This window comes from Astatotilapia calliptera, chromosome 17 (assembly GCF_900246225.1).
Source record: "Astatotilapia calliptera chromosome 17, fAstCal1.2, whole genome shotgun sequence".
Classification (NCBI taxonomy): domain Eukaryota; kingdom Metazoa; phylum Chordata; class Actinopteri; order Cichliformes; family Cichlidae; genus Astatotilapia; species Astatotilapia calliptera.
This window is the reverse complement of record NC_039318.1, coordinates 12,232,659-12,257,365: the sequence shown is the minus strand read 5'-3', so window position 1 is coordinate 12,257,365 and position 24,707 is coordinate 12,232,659. Positions and strand designations below refer to the sequence as shown.

The 24,707-nt window shown below is 39.7% G+C and overlaps 2 protein-coding genes across 2 annotated transcripts; one reads left to right on the top strand and one right to left on the bottom strand.

Annotated features, from left to right (window-relative positions):
• Window positions 1-16,472: 16,472 nt before the first annotated feature.
• Window positions 16,473-17,977, top strand: cfap144 (cilia and flagella associated protein 144). Its single transcript, XM_026148001.1, has 4 exons — window positions 16,473-16,694; window positions 17,043-17,102; window positions 17,214-17,317; window positions 17,851-17,977. The coding sequence occupies exons 1-4, from the start codon at window positions 16,574-16,576 to the stop codon at window positions 17,944-17,946; spliced, it is 381 nt and encodes a 126-aa protein (XP_026003786.1). The 5' UTR covers window positions 16,473-16,573; the 3' UTR covers window positions 17,947-17,977.
• A 16-nt stretch (window positions 17,978-17,993) lies between these two features.
• On the bottom strand, window positions 17,994-21,193 carry ebna1bp2 (EBNA1 binding protein 2). Its single transcript, XM_026148000.1, has 9 exons — window positions 20,985-21,193; window positions 20,633-20,716; window positions 20,276-20,448; window positions 19,776-19,899; window positions 19,473-19,562; window positions 19,286-19,361; window positions 19,077-19,167; window positions 18,797-18,959; window positions 17,994-18,709 (listed from the first exon to the last, which is right to left on the bottom strand). The coding sequence occupies exons 1-9, from the start codon at window positions 21,078-21,080 to the stop codon at window positions 18,662-18,664; spliced, it is 945 nt and encodes a 314-aa protein (XP_026003785.1). The 5' UTR covers window positions 21,081-21,193; the 3' UTR covers window positions 17,994-18,661.
• Window positions 21,194-24,707: the final 3,514 nt, after the last annotated feature.

Below are 24,707 nucleotides of genomic sequence, written 5' to 3'. Positions count from 1 at the left end.
TGCCAGGTGAAAAGTGTGATGATGGGTTGTTGGCAGCAGCTCTTGGCTGAGTACCAGCCATCCATGTAAAGCCATGTAAGCCCTCCAGGTGTGTGTATGCTGGACGTGCGCACAAGCTTGTGTGTGTGTATGTGAATGCATGAAGATACATATTGCACATGTTCTCAGTCTTGCTACAGGAAAATGCCAGTCAGCGGTTTAGCCATCGCGGGAGAGCACAGGGGAACGTTTAACCCACTTCCCGTTGATGCGGCACTTCTCTTTTCACTCTGCACACACACACACACACACATAAACCCAATCCTATTTTGCATGATGTCGCCAGGCATTATATAGAATAAGAAGCAAATGTCAGTTAAGGCATTTTTCTTTTGATGCTTACGTCTGTAGAAGAGCCGTGATCCGGATGTGGATGAGACATTGGTTCATTTTTTTCCAGTTAAGCCAACACTTTGAAAGCCAGGAATCCTTGAAGGGATACACCGCTTCACTCTGGAAGGGCATGTGAAGACAATAGAAGTGGTGCAATGGTCGACCTACGTGTTGACCCAAAGTCTAGCAGAGCTCTGCAGCGATCGATCTCCAAACTCAAATGGCTCTGAGGCCAAAATACGAATGATTACTTCAGAATAAAGAAAGGCGAAGGATAAGCAGCGTTTCTGGACGCACAAAAGACAGTTTCTTTTTTTGTTGGTGTGCTTGCTATCACTGACATAATGCACCTTAGCCACACAAAAAACATTTGACAACTATGTCCAGGAGTCTTCTTTCAAGTGTTTGCCCCGACAGATGAAAAACAATCTGGATTTTCTTTTTTTTTTTCTTTTTTACTGTCTAGAGTTTCTTTATGATGGACAAGCTCGATTTCTAGTGGCTACTTCACTACTGACCTGCATTGTGAAGGGCTCCAAACGCTGTAGTTTTAATGAGCTGTCTGTCTGGGAGTCCATTTGCTTTTAATAAGCTCATCAATCTCTATATGCTCTCCTCCAGGCACAGCCAAATCAAAAAACGATCGCGGTTCCCATCTTTCACCTTACAGTCAGGCACTCCTATTGATAAATAGTCCAGCTTAATTGAAGCCCAGAAAAGAAGTTGTTTACTTTCCTTTCCTTTTTTTTTGTGATCTGTATTCGGCCTCAAGTTTTTCCGGTTGAAGTCTGAAAAGCGGAATATGAAAGAAATGATGAGTTTGTGAAGAGATGATACAGAGTTTGTGGGTGATCGTGAGAGATGAAGAGGAATAAACTGGAGAAAATGAGAGGAGAATTGCATCACCTTTTCTTGGCTGATGAAATAGCTTAAAACTTAAGGTGATGACACCACGCCTGGCCGCCTCACCGTGAAAGTCTGGTCAGCCATTTTCTTGCTCTGCAGCAGATAATGATTATTCAAACAAGGTCTGACGGCACCTGTCTTCGAGTATCTCGGTGGAAGCCACTGGAAGTGTTTCCTAAAACCTCCCGTCCTGCATTAACATAGATTAAAGACATTTTTCCGAATATTGAAGTGTCAGTGAGGCAAGATTTTTTCATTTTGCTTTCACAAGCACCTTTTTTTTAAAACTTTATCCCACCATATAGACCGTCACTTTGAAGTTCTGTTTCATCTTTCATAAAACTTTGACCGGCTTCAACAAATTCTCAACTAATACTTTGCAGTTCTTTACCTCAGCAACAGAAAGATTGGGATTTTATTTAGAGAACACTGGAATTTTATCCCTTTCCCAAAATTTCCTCAATGCGTACTTAATTTCTTGATCATTTTATACTTTACCAGGAGAACACCCGCCTTATGGATGGTTTTTGCCAGGCCTTCTCATCCAACCTGGCCCCACAGAAGCGCCTCTGCAAGAATGGTGAAAAATTAAAGAAGAAACATTTTAATGGAAAAAAGACTTACACATAAACATCCATGGGTTTATTACATTGACAAGAAAGATGCAGTGTAACAGAGAAGGGAATGAGGAAGACTGTTCATTCCGAGTCCTTCAAAAGATTTGGTTCTTCAAGCATTCAACATATTTGTTAGGCTTCAAGGATGCACAATGCATTCTGGGAGGAAGACATTTATTTTCTGCAAATTTAAACTGAAATAAAAAACCCACGTTAGTAAGCACTTTGTGCAGCTAGATGCTTTGAACCACTGCTCACACATTTTTTGAAAGGCAGTTTTTATTGCTATAATTTATAATAAGTTAAGTTTAAAGACAAAAAACGTGGACAAAGAGGTGATTTTTTTAAAGCACATTATTTTACACTTTGCCAACTTAGATGTCTGTTGTTGCTTCGAGACGAGTATCTTTAACTCCAGAAACCAGCTTCTCAAGTGTCAAGCTTCTACCAGTTCCTCGTGAAAACGCTGAGCCGCAGCCAAAATTCGACTCCTCTTTTGTTAAAGTGCTAGCCGTTGACAGATCTGACATTTAGCTGGACGAGAAGAGAAAGGAGACCGGGAACTTAGTTCTGATTTCTCAAACTTCCAAAACGATCCACTTACAAGTGCAGGTGTGTAGAGGAAATATCCCCTTTAGAATATGTAGCACACCCAGTATTTAGCCTAGCTACACGTTTCCTGTAAAGGTTACAGGAAAGGGATTTTTTTTCAGCAGATAATGAGTTTTGCCCACTTGCACAGGGAAAAGCTTTTGTTTTTACAACATGCTTCACTGTCACCTCATATTTCTGATACATTTTATGATTCCTTAATCTTACCACTCTTATGCGTTGTTGTTACAGGTTTTTGACTCACTTTTCTCACCTGGCATGTAGAAACATAATCTTTGTGTGACCTTGTGTGAGCCACTGTCACACCTTATTATATCTGTGCTGATACAGATTCAGCAATGCCCAGTTCTACCTTGGACCTTACACTCCTTGCCAAGTTATATATGGCCCGTTTTGAGTTTCCTAATTGATGGCTTGACATATTTATTATCCCAGCATGTCATGGCTGGTTTGGAGTCTTTCACTAAGCTCACGTTGGGAGTGATTAAGTGGCCCTCTTCACTTTCAGTGTCAGATGAAAATCTCCTATCTTGGAGAAGGACTTTAGCGAAACTGTGAGGTAGCTTTATAACTTTATTTTATTATTTTTTATTAGTCCTTTATTTATATATAACTGATGCTAGATTATTATAGAAAAGAAAAAATGAAATATATCAAAGCGCGTTACAAGCATGAAACCTCTGAGCTGATGGAGAATGGTGTAAAATTTCTGGAGGATAACCCAAAAAATGTTTCCGTTTGCTTTAAAATTAAAGATCTCCTCAGCGTAGCGACGGTCTGTTGAGTGTTGAGGTCTGTCTTGAGCTCCTTTCACTTGATGGGAGTGAATGAGTGCCGAGCCGTGACACAGCCAGATCTTTTTCAGAAAAAACAAAGTGGACCTCTTTGGCCAGGAATTTGACATGAGTGATAACCCCATCGCTCTCTCCCAACAATCTCCCTATTCAAGAGATCTGAGCCATGGACACTTGGGTTTGTGTTATCAGCCCTGGAGCTACAGAGAGTTAATGATGTAAAACCAGTGAGGCAGTAAACACCATAGTGGAAGAGCGAACTGCTTATCTAAAGGTCAGAGAAACGACAGGTACACTGACGACATTAGGCATCACTTAGATTTTTACCAATGAATTATAAGAAAAATAAACCAGACTGCAATGACGGGAACAAAATGAGATAAAACACTCACAACTACTGGCTACTTGATTGACCTTGCATGAGATCAGCGAGAGATGACAGTGTTGCATACAACTCAGAGCTCTTTCACTTACCTGGGTGGGGAGATAAGGGGAGAATCATACAAAGCAAGTTTTATCTAACATGTTGCAAAATGCATAAGCATTTTTTTAGCACAATTGTTCTGCGATTTATCATTTCATGCTGAAATCATAACGTCAAAAGAAAATTAAATGTCTGTCAGTTATGGCTCCACTGCTCAGACTTTATAAATCTGGAGGGTTTTATTATAGTCACAATTGTAAGGAGTGGTTATTTTCTCTTAATGTATATCTTGATATTTAAAAATTCAGTGTTGCATGAATAAAGCGTATCAGCTTCAAGTACTCCAAATCCACTATTTGGCAACTGTTCCCATTAAGGTAATTTTACTGTGATGCAGTGCTTTTAATAATCGCAGGCTCATCAATTCTCCTCTATGTATCTCGTGACTTGCTAAGATACTGTCTATTGACATTTTTTGAAATAGTAGCTGGTTTATCTTGGTCTTAATGCAGAGAATATGAAAAATTCCCCGAATAACAAGACCCTTAAGCGCTGGGCTGAAAAGCAGTCATTATGAAGATGATTGTCTGAGCAAATGCAATGATGGGGATTCGTGGCTCACGCCTCTTTCTCGGGCTAAATTTACTGATGTTGTCCAAAAATATTCTCTCATAAGATGTTTAGAAGCCAGGAGGGGAAGGCTGCTATTAAGTCTCAGTGTGATCTGTTCTGTTATTTCACAGTAGCACTGAAAAAATCACTGCATCAAAATAATGTGGAATCGCTTTTTTATAAAGTGGATTGTGTCATGTTGTGATAAGGCTTTCGTGAGCTGTCAGATCAGACAGTTTTATAAAACCTTGAAATTGTTTTTCACGTTCCTGAGGCAATTCTTTCTCCTGCTATAAACTAATTTGGATAGAATCTTTTCCAAACAAATTAAAAGGTTGGATATGCCTGCAAACTCATTTCAGCTTACTGAAATGAGACTTCCGCTGCTTTCTTAAATAAGCTGCACACATTCTTATCTTCTGCTCCCCAACTTTTCATCTCTAAAATAACATTATCTTAAAGTCACAAAACAGTTGACAGCAAAGTGATTTTGCTTTGAGATCGCCACAGCAGGTAGCTCTGCTTTACTCTACTAGAGAAATGTGGGAGAAATTCTGCGTTTAATAACTTGACTGACACAGAAAACATGGCGAAAATCAGTTGCAAGTAGATGCAGTCAAATGAGGAAAACAAACCAAATGATGATTGATGTAGGGAAGCAGGAAATCAACCACGCAGCTGCAGGGTAGCCATAGTGAAGCAAAAAAAATGATTACAGTCAGATAACTAGAAACAGGTACAAAAATGGTTTGGGTGCTACAGCTGCTTGTAAACGCACACAATTTACCCAAGTGGCACCGAAAAGTGAACTCTATTTATGCTGGGAGGTTGATGAGGGACTAGAGGATGGCTGCCTGAGCAACTGCCAGTTGAGTGGGTCACGATGGCTCGAGTAAACTAGAAAGGAAAACAAGAGCTGTGTGCTTAACACGGCTGCCTTTTTAACTTGGATTATACTATTGTTAAATAGTTTTAATTTTATCTTCTGTCTTTAGAATGTGTTATCACATTGTCCTTATCTATATACTGTACAGTACTGTGCAAAAATCTCAGTTTTTACAGCTTTTCTTTAAGGTGGCCTTCAGCACTAGTGTGTACTTGTACCTGACCATTTTTAGAAGACTTATTTTTTCTTTTGTTTGTTACTGACCTAACAATCAATACAAGCATAAAAAAGGTGCCTAACACAACTTATGAACCAGTGTTGTTGTGAATACACATAAGTTAGCAAAGAACTAAATTTTAATTGTATCTTTGTTTTGGGCAGCCTGTCACAAAAATTCCTATTTCTTTATCTGAATGTATGAAAAATGCCAAAGACAACACAGTTTAATAGATATAAAATAGTAAAGTTGCTATTAGTTATTAGATAAAAACTTGGCATATCTCAGCATGGTGTGCGATGTGTCCTTAAAACTGTAGATTACACAAGAACTGGACTGAAAAGTAGTAGTAGCAAGTCTTAAGGAGTGAATCCAAATTTGAAATTTTGGGTTATCAATATAAATGAGGAGGTTAGGAGGGAGAGAGAGTGTCTAAAGCTTTGTGTGAAACACAGTAGTGACTCTGGCATGGTTTGGGACTGCACTTTAGCCAGTGGCATTGGGGATCTTGTCAAAATTAATGGAATTCTGATAACTGACAAGATTTTGATTTAGCATGTAATGCAATCTGGAAAGCATCTGATTTGCAATGGATTCTTTTTTAGCATGACACTGAACCCAAACACACTGCCAATGGAAATACTTTATCTAAATTTTGCACAACCTGGTGTTTGTTCTCATTTGTTTGTGTGTGTCTGAGGCCTACCCCGAACCGCAGCTTCAATTCATGCTCACGCCATCTGCTATTATCTACCAGAAATACCATCAAACCTAACTGAGGATGACATCCCAGCTAGTCAAATGACTACAAGGAGTACTGAGAACTGACCCATGACTTTGTGGACTGGTGCCAGCAGAACTACCTCAAGATCAATACTAATAAAACCAAAGAGCTGATGGTAAACTTCAGCAGGCACAAACATCCTTCACTGCAACCACTGAACATCCAAGGTATGGACTTTGAGGCTATGAACAGTTACAGGTACCTTGGTGTTCATCTGAACAATTAACTGGACTAGACTCATAATTCTGAAGCCCTCTGCAGGAAAGGACAGAGCAGGCTGTACCTGCTGTGGAGACTCAGGTCTTTTGGAGTGAAGGGCCCAATCCTGAAGACCTTCTATGACTCTGTGGTGGCCTCAGCCATCTTTTGTGGTGTGGTCTGCTGGGGTGGCAACATCTCTGCCGGGGACAGGAAGAGACTGAACAAGCTGATCAGAAGGGCCAGCTCTGTTCTAGGATGCCCTCTGGACCCAGTGGAGGTGGTGAGTGATGGGAGAATGGTGGCTAAGCTGTCATCCCTGTTGAACAACACCTCCCACCCCATGCAGGAGAAACTGACAGCACCGAGCAGCTCCTTCAGTGGCAGGCTGCAGCACCCATTGTGTGGGACCGAGAGATTTCGCAGGTCTTTCCTCCCCACTGCTGTCAGACTCCACAACAAAGACTTTGCAGCTGATCAAACACACAAACCCACACATGTGCAATAAGACTCTTATCTTATCTTATCTTAAGAACAGACCTGGGTAGAAAGACACAGAGTGGAACATGACCAATCATGGACTGGCTTCCTCACAGCCCAGACCTCAACATTAATGAAGCAGTATTGGGTGAGCTTCACAGAGAAAAAACACTTATTTTCCATTTCCTAGCAAAAATATAAAGAAGTAGTGGGTGGCTCAAGACTTTGGAAAGTTAGGGTACATTCTTGGAATTTCCTACTAAGATTAATGGAAAAATTGTGTTTTGAGAGCTAAAGTTGAATGGACTCCAAATAAGCTGCTAGCATAGCATCTGTTCAATATGCAACAAAATTAGGTTTTAAAAAAAAGCCCAAACAATAATTACTAATTAAATGAATATTTAATCTAGTCTAGACTTGGAGAGAAGTTCCTGATCATTGAATCATTGCACATATGTTTTCAGCATTTTTGTGTGTAATGCAGGAAATTCAGCTGTCTTCTGTGATACACGATTTAGCCAATACATGTAGCTTTCTATTAAGTGTTGTAAAAAGTGATACATCTGACACAAATGTGTCCAAGTAATAAATGCTGATTCCAGAGGGGAGATGGGACATTCACTCAGAGAGGTTGTGTACCTGGCATTTGTACAAGGGGAACGATTGTGTATTTTAGAGCATGTTTCCTCTCCTCAACGCAAATCCTTTGATTCAGCAACATAACACACTTGCTCACATAATCAGATCACATCTGGAACGCTGATAAAAACAGATCAATTGCTAACGCATGACTTTGTTTGTATGTGTGCAACTCTACATGTCAAATAAACTGGGTTGTCTTCACCAGAAGACCAAACACACACATTAGTGGTGATAAGAGGCACTGAGGTAGAGAGTGAAAACACAATCTCTTCAGCAGATTGATGGAGCGTGAGTCATAGAGCACAAGCAGTCTCTCACAATGAGAAGCATTCATGTTTTCTCTCCTCTATCCTGTAGGAGCCGGTTTTTGTGTTGTTATAGTGTGTGCCACTAGGGGTCACTTTTTGTGACTTGAGAGTATGGTATGGTTTTATGGTACGGTATTTAAGGTGGACACATGCAACAGTTTGTGACCGCTGCACTGTTGTAATTTATGTTAAATGACGTTGGATACGAACTGTTGAATAACAAATGCAACCAATAGAAATCAATACAGGTGTTAAACAGACAAGATATGAACGGCTGGAGTTATTGGACTATGTCAAGTTTCATTCATAACAGTAGCACCGCGTAGCCCCTGCCATCAAACACCTTCGTGGCTTCAAGCGTAGGCTTTGCCACAAACCTAGGGATGCACTATTATGCCACCATTTACCCAACCTATGTTTAGCTAATCACTTGCCTGCGCTAGCAGTCAAAGCAGAGAAAAGCCATCCATGTAATACTCATTAGAGGCCATTGCTGCTCATGATTACAAGCTTCTGCAGTCAAGAAACTAAATTTTTTTATGAAATAATAATAGCAAAAGAAAAGCAATGCCAGAGATTTTTATTCACCTTGCTTTCTGGGATTGAAACAGCCAAACATCTGTTCATTGTGTCCATAGCCACCACAGACTGACTAACTCCCCAAAACAACAGTGAGGCCTGTTAGAAACCACCTTCACAGTTATATACAGTAACTTCAAGCGTCTGTGCTCACAGGCAGATGTTTTTGAGGTTTAAGTGTCTGTTTTCTATTTGCATTTTAGGAAACTCAGCACAGCACTCACAGTCCTCAACGTGAAAATGTCCTCAACCTACTATTTCCTTTTCTGCCACAATCACTGCATTCTCAGTTAAAAATAGTTACATTTTTGGAAAAGTTACATACTCATCACTGTCATTTGTTTGTGGCCATCTGTTTAAAATTAAGATGTGATAGAAAATTCAGATAACCAATCTTGGCTTTGAGTTTCTTCTAATAAATGTAGAAGTTTTCTATTTTTCTAATACTGAAGAAGAAAGTTCTTGAACCTAACAACAATAAGCCGCTGTCAGCAAATACGGGCCATATGTTTTATGCAGCACCTGTTTGGGGAACCATTTCTCCTCAGCTGTTAGTACACAGACAGATAACAGTACAACCATATGATAAACTGCTCCATCAGCAATTAAAAAAAAGAAAGAAACCTTTTCAACCATACCAGATTTTTGTTATCAGCTGAGAGTTACAAACATATGCTTAGGTTCCAAGCTTATTATGAGTAACACGTACTCTGCTTATCACATGCCATTTCAAAGAGACAAAAAAAAAAGGATGAAAAATTAGACCATTTAACAATTTAATATAGAAATATACAAACATCAATTTGTAAGTACTTATTTTTCTTTAGGAAAAAGGTTTAATATTGGGTTGTTGTTTTCTTTTTTCTCTTTCTTTTTGGTTTGGTTTATAAATTTTCATACAGGAACAACATTATACTCCTCTGGCCCATGCAGCTGACAGTGACTAGTTAGGGCTCCTGGCACGAGGGAAAAATATGTGTTCCCTGAGTGGTTGTTGGAGGTTGCTGGCTGTCACTGGGTGAAATCAGTTGCAAGGAGGGACGTGTACCATGACAGTGATAAGTATCATGCAAACCTTTCAAAATAAGAGTTGTGCCTTACTCCTGAAACTAACACTTCATAATCTGTAGCTTTTACCTCGGAGGCGAATAATCTCAGTTTCCGGTTTGCATCCCAATCATCACAGTTTTACGATCACTTCATGAGAATTTCAGTGTTTGTAGACAACGCGGTGTCCTCCATACAAACTTTGTACTACAACCACACCACTTGTGTCCTGTGCTTGTGTGAGTGAGGCTTAAGTGTAGGTAATACTAATGAGCAATCAAAATTTTATTATGGTTAATAAAACATGCGTAAAGCTGTTTAAATTACTTATGTGTAACTTTGGGGTGTCTACTATTTCTGCTATCATAGAGCTACAGTTAAGTCTAGCCTAATGTTTACGGCACTAATCTCTGCTGTTGTCTGTCCTACCTGAGAAAGTTTTCTTTTCTAAGACAAAACAGGAGATTACAGACAAGACCAATGGTGACACAGAGCAACCATCTGATGAGAAGACAGCTTTCCCACGACCATGATGTCTCCAGTTAGCCCCGCACACCTACATGACTATCAAAACAAACTGGAAAGCGCAGGCATGTAAGTGTGTGTTTATCTATGTGGAAGAAAATGAGCTCAGCTATCACCTTTTGTTTCCAGAGCAAGGTGGACAGACAGTGGCAGAGGGGAGGTGAACGTGAGCGTGCTGCTGCGTAAAGGTGCCCCGTGTCTCCAAACATGGCTTGTTTAAAATAGAGAATAAAAATCTATAATCAGATAAGCAAACAACCACAGTCCCACTGCAGGGATGGAAAAAAAGAAAATGAGAGATAAACCTGTGATAAATTATTATCATAGTACGTGAGGAGACAAAGGGGTGACATGAGTGGGATTTTATCTGCTGTTAGATTAGTGTTCTGCTTGACGGGCAGCCACAGACGGAGCAGGCAAGGGGGTCCAAAGGCAAACCACAAAACCACTTTCTCACGATCTTGACTAGACACATTTGTTGAGCTTCTTGTGTCCCCCCCATAAAAATCCTCGGAGCTTTGTTGTAAAAGAAACTTAAATTAACATTTGAATTTTTACATTACCCCTAGGAATTAATCTAAATGTATACCAAACATGCAATGTGCTTATCTTAGCTTTGGCAGGTTACCGCACTCCTCAATCATTCACTCACCACTGGTTATACTGGTGTATTTTCATTGAAAGCAGCTCTTTAAAATTCCATTCTGCTATGTATTTGAGCAACAGAAAATCAATTTCCATTTTTATTAAGTGGTGCTTGATTTAAAAAAAAAAAAGAAAGAAGAAGAAGCACTGATTCCTTTGAATTTCAGTCACAGAAACTCCATACAAAGGTCACCAGCTAGCAGGATGAGGCAAGTGGGGGTGGGAGGGAATACGGGGGGAATTTCATTAAGGTTAAAACCTCAGCAAACACTTCCTCCTCTTGAAAAATATCAGCACCTTTCATTAGCCATCATACATGTTAGAGGGGATTAGATGAAGTGTGACGAGACACAGTGTGTACCTCTCATTTGTTTTATGTTGGAGGGGTGGTTGGGAAAATGGCTGAATAATACATGACATGGTGTTTTTAATTAGCAGGGAGTGGAGGGCACTTGCTAATTAAAATAGAGTCTTATTATGAAAGGTCAGGGGATCGCGTTGGGGCCTGGGAGTTTGTTTAAAAGGAATCAAGTGATCTCCGAGATAAATGCAGGCTCCTGAATGAAGCCAGTCACATTCCAGTTGAAACTGAGTCTCATTCTGTGTGCTTGTCTTATCTTTTTTCACTGTCTGCAAGATCATTTGTAGATCATTTGTAGATCATTTGTAGATCATTTGGGCAAATTAAGCTGAGATTTCTTTCATGAAAGGAGGTTTTGACGGCTTGATCGACGAAGCTCCAACAAAAATATCTCATCGCGTTTGCTGTTACTCTTTGAATATATTTTCAAATTGATGGTGTGGTGTTGTTCAGACCTACTGTCTTCTCATTTTCTCCAAATTGTATTGTTATCTGAACTGCGCACACAGAATAGTTGATGAGCGGACAGAAATGCGCCTCTGCTGTAAACCAGCTAGTAAAGTCACTGTTTGCTTTCCTTCTAAAACAGATGAGGGAGAATAGGCAGCATTCCACTGATGATGAAAAGTCATCTGATACATTATTAATTTTAATATTTAAAACTAAAAAATGGAAATTGTCTCACAAGAAATGAGTCGGCTGAATTCATGGTTTGATGGAAAGCAGTGAACATTAAATTTGAACCCAAAAAGCTGATCCTGTTCCTTCGGTCATAGCGTTGCCTAAAATCATTGTTAGTCAGCGGTGCTGGTTTCTCTCATTATGCAAATGACGAGGTGATGAAACGTTTCTCCCACTGCTGCATCCAGGTGAATAGAATAAACTTTCTGTGATTTTCTTACCTGGATGATCGATCATGCATCAAGACATAGATTTACTTACTGTTCAAATTTTATGTAATTTGGAAACTGTATAAAAGATACTGGAGTAAAAATTATGATAAATATCGTTGAGAAAGAGTAACACCTTTAACATTGCTAGTTGCTTACTGTTCATTTCTGTTACCTTGTTTAGATTACTGTTTAAAAGTCTGGGGCAACACATTCAAAAGTTCAAGTCAATCATTATGGAAACTTCTAAAAACAGAGCAGTCAGAATGGTTCATCGTGCAGGATTTAGAGCAGGGGTGGCCAACTCCAGGCCTCGAGGGCCGGTGTCCCTGCAGGTTTTAGATGTGTCCTTGAACCAACACAGCTGATTTAAATGGCTAAATTAGCTCCTCAACATGTCCTGAAGTTCTCCAGAGGCCTGGTAACGAACTAATCATGTGATTCAAGTGTGTTGACCCAAGGTGAGATCTAAACCCTCGAGGCCTGGAATTACCCACCCCTGATTTAGAGTCTGCAATTACATTCTATTTTTTTGAAGTTCGTGCACCTCATAAAATAAAACTGCATATAATATGCTACCAGGAAATCTGCAGAGGATGCTTTTTGACAGAGATGGGGACAGTAACACAGGGGAAAGTTAAACTTCAAGTGTCTTAATTGACAAACAATATAATGTAATATAGATAGTTAATTTCCATTTGTGGAGTAAAACTGTGGAACAGTTTTCCAGCAGGACTACAGCAATTCCATCCATCCATCCATCCATTCTCTTGCACTCTTGCAGTTAGCCAATTCCACTAACTGCAAAAACTAACATTAGAAAGAAAAAAATAACAAATTAAATTATGAATTAGCACAGGAACCTGGACCCATGACTAAACAATGACTGTAAAAAACTACAGTCATTGCCAAAGCAACACAATGATTTAATTTATTATAAAAATAGCACCAAATTTGCTAATAGTCCATTTTATTTACACAGACAGCACATAGACACTGTGACATCAACCAGTGGTTCATGAAGTGCCACTGGTAAACCACCTTGTGTTTAAAGACCAGATGCGGCAGTAAGAGGTGGATCTGACTGAGAATGAAAGAGGAGCATTTCCATGTGCCAGTGTACATGAGGTTGTCATCTCTATATTTTGGCCAAATTAGATGTTCAAAAAAAAGTTAAGAGACAAACATAAAAAAAAAGATAAGAATTTACCTGATAACCATCTGGACGCTGGCAAAAGAATGTTTTAAACGCCACAATTTTAAAATTGTGTTCACGAGGCAGGCTGACAAAGCAGCATGGCAGGATAATACTTTCATCACAGTTCACATCACTTTGTTTCATCATTAATATCTCTTCTAAACCATATTAAAGCCAAACAAAATGATCCCTTCCCGCTGACACTCAGGGACAAAAGAGATTAGATCCACATTCCTAACATGAATTAGTTAACATAAATGGCATAAAATGATTCCTTTCTACCTGCATGCCACACGGGGAGAATGGGAAAGAGTTGTCATATTTGATTAAATCACACACCATCTGTAGTACCTTCCTTTGGCAAGTAGAGTTTGAACAAACTCACAAACTGGCCTTTGACTGTTCTCTGCCTGAGGAGCTCAGTGGCTGCTTTGATGATAACGTGGTCCGACACTGTGACAGGAGCCAGGGAACGAGGCTTGACACCGCAAGCCCTCCCATCCTCCGTTATACATATTGCTCACTCTTCCTCGCGCACGTACACAAAAACCACAGGGGACTTGTCACCCACCCACGCTGAAATCTACCGCCCTGCTGTTCCACATTTTGAGTTATTACCTGTTTCTATTATATCGTTCACACAGTGCCAATAAAGCATGAATCGAGTTATGAGACGGGAACCAAGAGCTGAACATTTCAGCCTTTATTAAGCTGTCTGTTAGTGCAAGAGGAAGCGTCCGCGCACGTACATACACAGAGTTAAAGTTCCCACAATCAACACAGACAGAAACGGGAGAGCATAAAAGCACAGTGATCACTTCAGAGATGAGCAGATGGGACGGTGTGAAGAGAGAAAGAGCTGGAGGAAGAGGAAGGCGAAGAGGGGAACTCAAATGAAACAGGAAATTAAATAAGATATCCTAATGTGAGGAGACAATTGGTAAGAAGTCATCAGACAACGTAGGCCACAGCAGCCTTGAAAGTTTATCAGTGCCTTCACAGGAATCACACAACCATGAGTACTATTTAATAAATGTGAAAGGGTCGTTATTCATGTGTGAATTGTAACGCCACAGAGTGCAGGGACAGTCAAAGGCGGTACAAGGAAATGTGAAAAATGCCACTACACTTTTTTTTGGTTTTTAAACACACTGCGCTTGTCACTGGGTAATTTCTCTTCTTTGTCATTCCAGTTGCATTCTTACAAATTAGTTTCCAGTTAGTGTGACACGCTCAAGGCCAATAAACCTTCACAAACATATTTGTGCAGTCGTCGGCTTGTGCGTGCTCGGCAAAAACGTGTCAACATGTTTGTCTTTGTGTGCGTAACTCAGAAAGTCCTGGTGAGTGAACCGAGCAAAATGCCTGAACAGTCAGCTGTCGCCCCAACAGAACATGTACAAACTAAGATCACACTGTAAACAGGGGTGGCTATATTTTCTCAGTGTGGACATGCAATGTAAGTGATTCACTTTCATGTTTGTCTCGTCACAAAATAGTCCAGTTTGCACTTAGAGGCTTAGAGACCTTTAGTGAGATTTTCTAGAGATTACCTCCTAAAGTTTGGAGGTGTTTGATGGGCATTTTCTTTAAACTATTCCCACAAAACCTCATCGGTTGTCAAGCAACACAGGGTGTAGTGTGGCATTGCAAAACAGAGTGATAGACTGTTATCCTGTTTACATCTGTGGTCAGAAGTTTTTTCTTTGCGTTTTGCCTAGAAGTCCAGCATCCAGGAGTCATGCTGGAGACTGGTGTTTTGTACATGCCATTTAATGACGTTATCAGCTGAGGACCTGTCAGGTGTCAACACTTCCTCCTTGCCCAGGTTTGCCTTCCATTTCCATTCCTAGAGCTAGTATGCAGAATTCTGTAAAGGGAGTAGTACGTTCCTTCTTCAGTTTTCTTGAATTTTATTTAAATCTGGAGCACCAGGGCTGGTGGCAGACACTCAGCTAGCAGATTTTATTTCTACGTTTTCAGTGAAGAATTTCCCATTTGTAGCAAACACAGCCTTGAAGGCCTAATAAATGGGCCGCTGTACGCCTACATTGATTTTCCAGCATTTGTCAATAACCATTTCCAGTATTTGAGATTCAATGAATGCCATTTTCATTCAAAAAAAAGAGTGTTTTTTTCCCCCTGTGGAATACAACAATATTTCTAAACTGATGTGTTTTGCTATTCACTCAGAGCTCTTTCTCCACGTTTTGATGGGTGTGTTTGTTACAGGCAAACATTTTCAGCATGGTTTAGTGGTTTGGATGAAATCCAGTGTAAACTGGACTTCCCATGCCCTTGCATCAGAAGAAGGGCATAAGAAGCATCCTGGCTCATAGCCAAAGGATGTGCAGGATTTTGATCAGCCTCCACCTTTCCCGAAGGCATCAAGTCACAGGTATTTTCTGTAACTTTGATGATTAATGATTGATAGTGAAAAAAACTGTTTGTTTTTATTCAATATTTAATATTCAATATTTAATTAAATATTAACCTCTTAAGCCCCAAGCCTAACTGATCAATACATGGCTAAAAGACTCAAATGTGTTGGGGTTCTTATATTTCTTTTAAATGGAAGGTTTTATCTCTTTGCAGTATTCATTAGGAGGATCTATTCAAAAGTGATGTTGAATAGCAATTGCACACTGCAAACGCTAATGATTTAGACTGCATAGAGTTCAGCCTGACAGAATCCAGCCAAAGCAAAGCATCTTAAAAATTTCACATTAAAATGTACTACAAAAGTGAGAAATATATATTTGAGTAAGCAAATCAGTCTTAAATTGTGAAACCAGAAGTAGGATGATTTCAGCCTAACCCCGGTGTATTCATTGGATTAATTATACTGACCTTCACACATGGTGAGTCTCTATTACACATAATCAGACATAGAAATTTCATTGTTTGCGCAGCCACTAAGTATCCAGGAGGTAAGAGTAGAGGTGAAATGACCTCATCAAACAGACTGACAGAGAATTAACAGGCAACAATACTGGCAAGTTAATTATGTGTAATTAATAACTAATCAATGTCATAATAAATCACTAGTGATTTCTTCTTTGATTTGAATTGGCAGCTTAAAATCAACCAATTCAAAACATTTTCAACTTTTATTTCATATAGTGTTTAACCTGTCAGATGCAAGTGTCACTTCTCTTTGCTGATATCACAGACTGAATTATTGAGGATTTAGAAAAATAATAACAATGAAAAGAAAAGTAGTTAGTTAGTTATTTTTTCCTCCAAAATAAAATACATTTGATTACATAAATCGTCTAATATAAACTGTTACTGTTACCATTCCACCATGACCAAATCTGAGAGCATGGCGCCATCGCGTGTTCGAGTCTCGCAACTGCAGCCAGCATGAGGTGGTGTTTACTGTTGCTAGGTAACGCGCATACCTAGTTTAAGGCCAGTGAAAGGCTTTCTGTTGATCCAACCCTAACTGTCGGCGTTTTTATTTTTCTCTCAACATGGCAGATAAAGATAAACTGGATTTGGTCCATCGGGACGCGATTCACGTCGAGCGGGTCCGGAAAGAGCAAAGACACCAGAAGCTCCACACGGAGTTCAGCATCAACCCCCACAGGAAATGTAAGTAAGCTAATCTCCCCTCTTGCTCCGTTTCTCCCTCACATCAAAAATATGATAAAAATAAGAACTATCACTTACTCAAAAGTGTGACTGGGCAGGGTTTTTTTTCCTTTTGAATTTCACTGCGATTAGGGGACCAAAATCAGGGCCCTCAGCACTTTAGCAGTGCTTGCAAGAAAGGTTACACTATGATTCAGTGTCCAGCATGCTTATTAGGAAGAGCCAGACACTGAAAAGCACGAGTGCTGTGCATTTCATGGCAGTTTGGTCCTCTTTTGTAGAGCTCTGTATAATTGTTGTACTGTATACCTCCTTTTCTTATGTGTGTGTGTGTATGCTGTGTTACAGTGCATGTACTGCCAGACAAACCCATGTATAGGAGAACGACAGAAGAGATTCCAGAGGACGGTAAAATTTCCATTGGAATTAAATGAGAGAAATATTCTATCCACCTATTCCGTTTATATAAATTTGTTTTTAAACAAGTTGGTTTTATAATTTGATTTTTTTGGCCTCCAGAGGATTTCATCAAGGCTTTCCGCAAGGCCCACGAAGTTCCTACCAAGAAGTATTCTATGCCACTCACTGAGAGCCAGGAGATAGGATGGATGTCGACTCCACTGGTGAGTAAAACTCTGTTAGTGGATTTTGGAACAAACACTACTATGAAGACGTCATGAAACCCCGCTTGTGTAAATTTTGAAGAATCTGCCCCAACCATTCTTTCCCAGTGTTTAGTCTGGTGTGGGATATCAAACTCGAGTAGAAATGGCTGAGACACAGCTGGGATATTTAATGTGTTTAGTTTGATTTAATGTCTGCAGCAAATGGTGCGACACCCCAAAAAAAAAATACTTCAGGGAAGAAGCCGTTGTCACAGCCCAATGTAAACGACAATTATTGGTGGAATAACTTGAAAATTGGGAACACCATTGTTATCATGTCCAAACATTCCTCTTTTAATTAGGGAAACACTTATTTTAAATTCCTGGGCTGACAATGATGCCTAGAATAACACAATACAGATATTTGTTTCTCGTTTAATCATGCCATTTTGATATTTGAAAATTGTTTTCCTTTTTTATAAGACAGTAAACACCAGTAGGCTGATGTAATCGTGCATCCACCTTAACTCTGTTGATTTATTTTCCACCAGGTCCCGGAGTCCCGCCAAGACACCAGATTCAATTTCTTCCGATTTATGACAGACGTCACCAAACACCATGAATTTGGCCAAAGAACACAAAATTAACCCCCCCCCCCCCCCACACACACACACAAAAGAGAGAGAATAGAAACTGAATGCCTACTGAAATGTATTTGTTCATCAAACATGCGGGTGTCAGCACAGAAGCTGACCCTTCTTAGAGAAACACTTGGGGGGAACATTTGCACAGGTCTGTACAAAACACACACGCCCATCACATACTAATCATACAAATGAATGGAAAAGGGCAAAACTGACAGCTGCTCAATATTATAAAATGTCATGTAACATGGGAGAGAATCAACGAGTCAAAAAGCTGAGTGAGAAAAGTAAAACAGAACACACAAACCTTAGGAGAAGAGTGAGTCATTGAGAAGGTGGAGATATGGAGGTGTAATCACAGAGAGTGGATCTAAAACCACCTTAGGGTAGGGACAACTGCAGCCACAGATGCAAATATCAGGGTATCTACAGCAAATAACATTGTCCTTCTCAACCTTAGGAAAGCTCTGTATTTTGGAGCTGTGTGCAGTCCATTCTTGGCTTTACAGGCCCTTTGAATAGCTTCCCCAGCTGTGTGATTGGACTCAGTCCATCTGTGGTTTGAATATGATTAATATGGACCTCCATATCAATCCAGATGCATGTACGAAAGGTATATTGTACCAAAAAGTGTAGAAGAAGAGCTCATAGTCCCTTTAGGCAAATCCTGCCAAAAAGCAGAGTGCAAAGTCCAGTCTGCTGAGCAGCCCGCCAGTCTCTAAGAGCGATTCTTCATCTTCTTGCGCACAGACTTGCCTGGACGTTTCTGGAAGTCAAAGAGAAAGAAATTGTTTTCTTATTTACTCATTTGAATAAAACAGTCAATAGATAACCATGTGTGTGAGAGACTCACATTTTGTTTTCCTCCTTTCCCCTTCTTCCCTCCCTTGCCGTGAGCTATTTTGGCACGGAAACCGGAAACATCGTTGTAGCTTTCCTTGGTGTTCCACTTCTTTCCACTCTTTTTGCCTCCAAAGCCAAACTTCTGGTCCTTGAATTTTCTCTTAGCGCTAGGCCTGTGGGAAAAATAAATAAGTAAGAGTTTCATTGTAAAAATGCCACAAATCTGAAGCGGGACCAAAAAGAAAAAAAGCAATGACTGCTGTGTGCACTGCTGAAAAGTTCAAACTTACCCCTTTTTGTTCACTGCTTTCTTTGAGCCCTGAGAAGATTCTTTATTCATCTTCTGGTCACCTTCCAAGAATTCCAGTTTGTCGGTCATTCCTAGAAAGAGAAGATGTTGTTCCCAGTGCTCAATAAGTGACGTGTCCAAATTGGTGTAGTGACAAAACAATAAAAGAAATAAGGAAATAACGTCCATGCTACACTTGTAAACACCGACCTTTCTGGTATTTCTTTACAGCGGACATCATGGCCTTCTTCTCCTGCTGTCTCTTCTGGATCACTTCTATTTGGACCTGGCAAAAAATTCAAAATTAGAGTCATTCTTTTAGCCATGTACAGTTGAAGTATCATACACATATAACACTTACAGGTGTTAAGAAGAATTTCTGAACTCAGTCACCAACCTTTTTGCCAAACTTCCTTTGCTCGCGCAGTTTCTTGGCCTTTTCTGACCTCTCCATAATCATCTGCTTTGAGATCAGCTTTTTCCTGATCTGAACAGACCAACAAATGAAAAAGTATATGAATTTAGGCCCGACAGAACAAAAGAACTAAACTCAGGTCCTGAACCAGTATGTGCAAAGAAATGTTAATTACTTTACTATATGGGTGAGAACTAATACTTAATTACAGTGATGCTGTTTCAGGTGTTATGGAACATGTAAGGAGAAAAAAAAAAGCATCATCATATAGGAGACCAGGCTCACCTTCTGCATGTGCTGATCAGATTTGGCCATCTCTGCAAAGTAGTCTTCGGGCCTCTTGGTGGCTATGCTGTGCCTGTTTAGGAGTGGCAGTGCCTCGAGGACTGTAGCCTGAGCTTGACGGTAGCTGTAAATAAACAAAAAACACAAAGTAATTGGAATGGTCTCTTTGTAGCTGTGTTGTATTTTTCCAGCATTTTTTTGTAGGCTATTCTCTAAAACATTCAACACCATATGCATGTTTGTAACTCTTTAGCTGAAAAAAGAAAAAGAAAGAAAAAAAGACTTATTTGTCTGACTCGTAACCAAACTATATTAGTGTGGTTACAAAATACAAGTATATGTGATGCTTTTTAGCCTATCGTCCAATCTCTCTCCGATTCCTTTTCTTTTTCTCTTACCACCAACCAGTTGCAGCAGATGGCTGCCCCTCCCCAACCCTGGTTCTGTCTTATGAGCAGGCACTATATAAATAAAACTGAGGTGAATTAACGGTCACTTACAAGAACATCTCCCTCTGGAAATCATCATCAGCATCCAGTTCCCCAGCGGCTGGCGCTGAAGCTTTCTCTTCAGCTTGAGAAATGATATTTGCAGCTGGTAGGTTGGTCAGATCCAATCTCTCCACCCAAGGAAGATCTTTACGAAAATCAGCAACACACTGTTTCAACCCCTCCTGTGTGACAACATAGGAGCAATAAAGGTACAACAAGTAACAATATTATTCACTTTACAGGGAATTTCGAGAACTGTTCCATTGCTGCTTTAAAACTATTTCAGTGGTATGGTTGTTTATAGTACGTTGACCATCCCTGTGTAGCATAACTTGCTACTAACAGAAGATGTGAGATGCCACTCACCACATTGTTGGCGAACTTTTTGGGTTTATCCACCAGGACGTTCATCCCAGGCTTCAACAACCCCGCTGCAAAGGCTTCTTGCAGCTGGGCAATGAAATGAAGATAAATAATATTAACTCTGACTTATCTAAACCACCACTTGCTACAGCAAGACTACACGGTCCTAGTAAACGTGAATTTTCCTGCTATCTAAAAAGCTTGATTAGAAAAATAAAGATTCTGATACTGACAATAGTACCAGGTCTCTGTTTGTTTGATTACCTTTATAAACAGCAGGCACAGTGACGTTTAAAACCTTAATACCTAACAGGAATGTGGTTAGCTAACGATGCTAGCATGTTAGGAAACTGACCTCATCGTCCGATAATTCACTGTTTTCCTCCTCTGAATCCTGACCGAGCAGCGCCTCCTCCTCTACGGACGCCATAGTCTTGCTGTCGATAACCATGAGATGACTATATGTGAACTATCAATGTTAAAACGTAAAACAATACGCCTCGGATATACAGTGCTCCTCACATGGACTATAAGGAGCCTTTCACGTGGAGCGGAAGTGACGCCTCTGAACGTCCTACCTATTCAGTTCGCCGGCGGATAAAAGGTGTAAAGAAAATTAGTTCCAACCCGGAAAAAATTCAACGCAAAAAAAGTAAATAAATTAATAAAAAAAATAATACAGAAGTAAATAACGTTTAAGTCACACTATCCGATAACTCAATGTCCGATTCGCTCTTTGAAGAGCGGCGAAAATCACAAGTAAGTTATATTACAAGTAAGTTTCTGATGCAACTTTTGTCACGTATCATCTTATTTTATTTAAATCTCCGCTTTTCATATAGATAAAAATGTTGTTTTGAATTCCATTTCAGTCTTTAAATTTGATTTAACATATGAAATAAAATGCACTGGGTGGTTTAGAAAACCAATGACTGTATAAAAATCTACGGTCATTGACGAAAACACGTTTCCTAGTGTGTAAGTCTAGTGTGTAATATCAAATAAGTCCTCTTAGAGGAGATGTTGTACACCTGTGCAGACTGGAAAGTACAGTGGATGGGTCGATATGAGAACTTTACAGTCTAACGTCAATTTAGAGATTCTACTTTAAATCGTTTCCTACTGTGTAAAGGAAGACTCAGGATTTTCACTTGCCACCTCATCAAGAAAGAAACTATCGACATTTCTTTCCCATTACTCAATTCCTGAGTCGATTTCTGTCACTTTGACATGGCACGACTGAGAAAAATGTCTGCATTTTGGCCCAGTGTCACTGTCAATGGACATTTTGTCTGTGGGGAAAATCAGGACAGCCCAAAATCTGGTGCTCTGAGTAAAGTTTGTTTCTGCATTCATTAGACATTCAAAAATAAATAAATTCTTTTATTGTTTATTTCTTGGGATGTAGCCTCTATGTATCTTTAACATACATATCTGTGCCTGTGATCCTTTAATCATGCTACCCAAGGAACTTTTTCCTTAAACTCTCCAGTGGACATCACACACATTTTGATCTGTACCCGAGAGAAACCAGTGGATGTGCAGTATGCAAAGGCCATCAGCATTGAAATGTCCAAATCCGAGGAGTACTTCCAATGGGAGTCACAATCATTCACTTTAATGTTAGCAAAGGACAGTTTGTATTCATCTTATGTGGTCACGTAGCAGTTGTAGAGTGAAGGGCTTGCAGTTAGAACCAGAGTGCGTATCTGCTGAATGCTAATGGTGTGCTTTGCCTATGACCATGGAAGTAAGTTGATCTTACTCAAAATGTCACTTGAAAGGGATTCATTTCAAGTGGTCAAGCAAGGACCTCAACCATACCAAGGGCAAGGCGAAGAGCTGACATGCTTTAAAGTGTGCATACTAAAAATAAAACTAAGAGATAATTTACCCTTTCGGGTGGTGAGAAGTAAAACACTCCTAAATGCAATTAATGGTTAGCGGTGTTATGTTTATGCTGCTTCACAGATATGGTTTCCTTTGGAGGATAAGGTAATTGCAAACCTTTATTATAGCCACATAGCAAAGAAACAGATAATCAATAATCACCCAGAAAGTAAAGCAGAATCAGACAGGCATATCTTTGCCTTTTTTCATTGTTTTATGTGGTGTCCAGGTTTCTCAGTGTGAATGTAACTTAAAGAAAAATATAAGACATATCCTTATATTGAAACTCTTTTGTATGGTAATTACCTGGGTGGTTGCTGGTGTCCTAGCTTATGCAATGTGCATCAGAACTGCTAACTGAACAAAGCAGCACATAGCATCTTTGATTTTCGCTTTCATACGCCATTCAAATAACTAAAAAACATCAAAAGATATTGAATCTGGAACTAATGCAGTATTTTAATATTTTGCCTATTTTATCCTAAGTTTTTTTTCTCTTTACATGACACTGCTGCTCTTATCTATGTTACTGAAAGTTAAATTCATTATCTCTTTGAAGGTTGCTTTTGAGATTGACTAATAGTAACATGAACAGCTTTCTTCTTAATAACCGTCTCGCTTTCATGACACCTGGACTTCAAAAGTGATCCAACTTTACAGGCTTACTGACATTACTTTGATTTATCAGGAAAGCTCAGAGTAGTCTTGCAGAAATGTGTTATTTTTAATGAATAACAGTTGTAATAATTAGAACATACAGTCATGGTGAAATGATAGTACACCTTCTGGCAATTCAGTTAATAAAAGGTCATCTGGTCCTTACCCAGTCTTAAAATTAGGTAAATGCAACCTCAGATGGACAACAACACCTGATATATTACACTGAGCTAAAATGCAGAAGAAAACTAAGTATAGCAAATCATTTAATAGCTTGTTGAACTGTAACTTGAAGTTATAATTTCTGGATTAACTATATGTCTCTCACATTGTAACAAAGACATTTAGGCTCACCTGTATTACAAGGCTGCTTCAGTTCATTGAGGTTTGTGGGCATTTATGCACAGCTGGGGTGGCCAACTCCGGGCCTCGAGAGCCACTGTCCTGCAGGTTTTAGATGTGTCCTTGATCCATCACAGCTGATATAATGGCTAAATTACCTCCTCAACATGTCTTGAAGTTCTCCAGAGGCCTGGTAATGAACTAATCATTTGATTCAGGTGTGTTCACCCAGGGTGATATCTGAAACCTGCAGGACAGTGGCTCTCAAGGCCTGGAGTTGGCCACCCCTGAGCTAGAGCATTTCTATCAGTTTGAGGTCTGGACTTTGGCTGGACCATTGCAACACCTTGGTTCTTTTCTTTTTCAGTAATTCTGTTGTAGATTTGCTGCTGTGTTTGAGATTATTCTTCTGTTGCGTGACCCAAGCTTGAGCTGTCAGACAGATGACCTCACATGTGACTTTAGAATATTTTATTATACAGAGAAGCTTGTGGTTGACTCAATGACTACAAGGTCTCCAGGGCCTGTTGCTGCAAAACAAGCCTAAATCTTCACCCTTCCACCACCGAGGTGTTTGTGCTGATATGCTGTGTTTGGCTTTCTTCTATCCAAACGCCACCTTTTTGGTCTCATCTATCCAAAATACATTGTTTTAGACGTTTTGTGGTTTGTTCGGACTTTGCAAACCTAAGCAATGCTGCCATGTTCTGTTTAGAGAGACGAGCCATACTTGTGCCGTTTGCTGATTGTTCTACCATGAACTTTAACATTTAAGCTGCTGACTGATGCTTGTAGAGTCTGAGATGTAGACTTTGGCTTTTTTTTCAGGTTTTCTGAGCATTGCACACTCTGACCTTGGGATGAATTTGCTGGCACATCCACTCCTGAAAAGATTGGTAGCTGTCATGAATGTGTCATGTTTTCCACTTGTGAATAATCTTTCTCACTGCAGCATGATAGACTTCAAATTGTTTGGAAATGGCCCCATAACCCTTTCCAGATTGATGGGGAGCAACAGTTGCTTCTTTAAGATTGTTGCTGATGTCTTTCCTCCTTGGCACTGTGCTAATTCACCTGAATACTTCAGGTCAGACTGCCAAAGGTTTCAAAGAGGTGGTCACGCTTTCTTATGACTTAAGTGCATTTGATTATCAGCACCTGTCTGCTACTTACTATCTTCATTCCTATG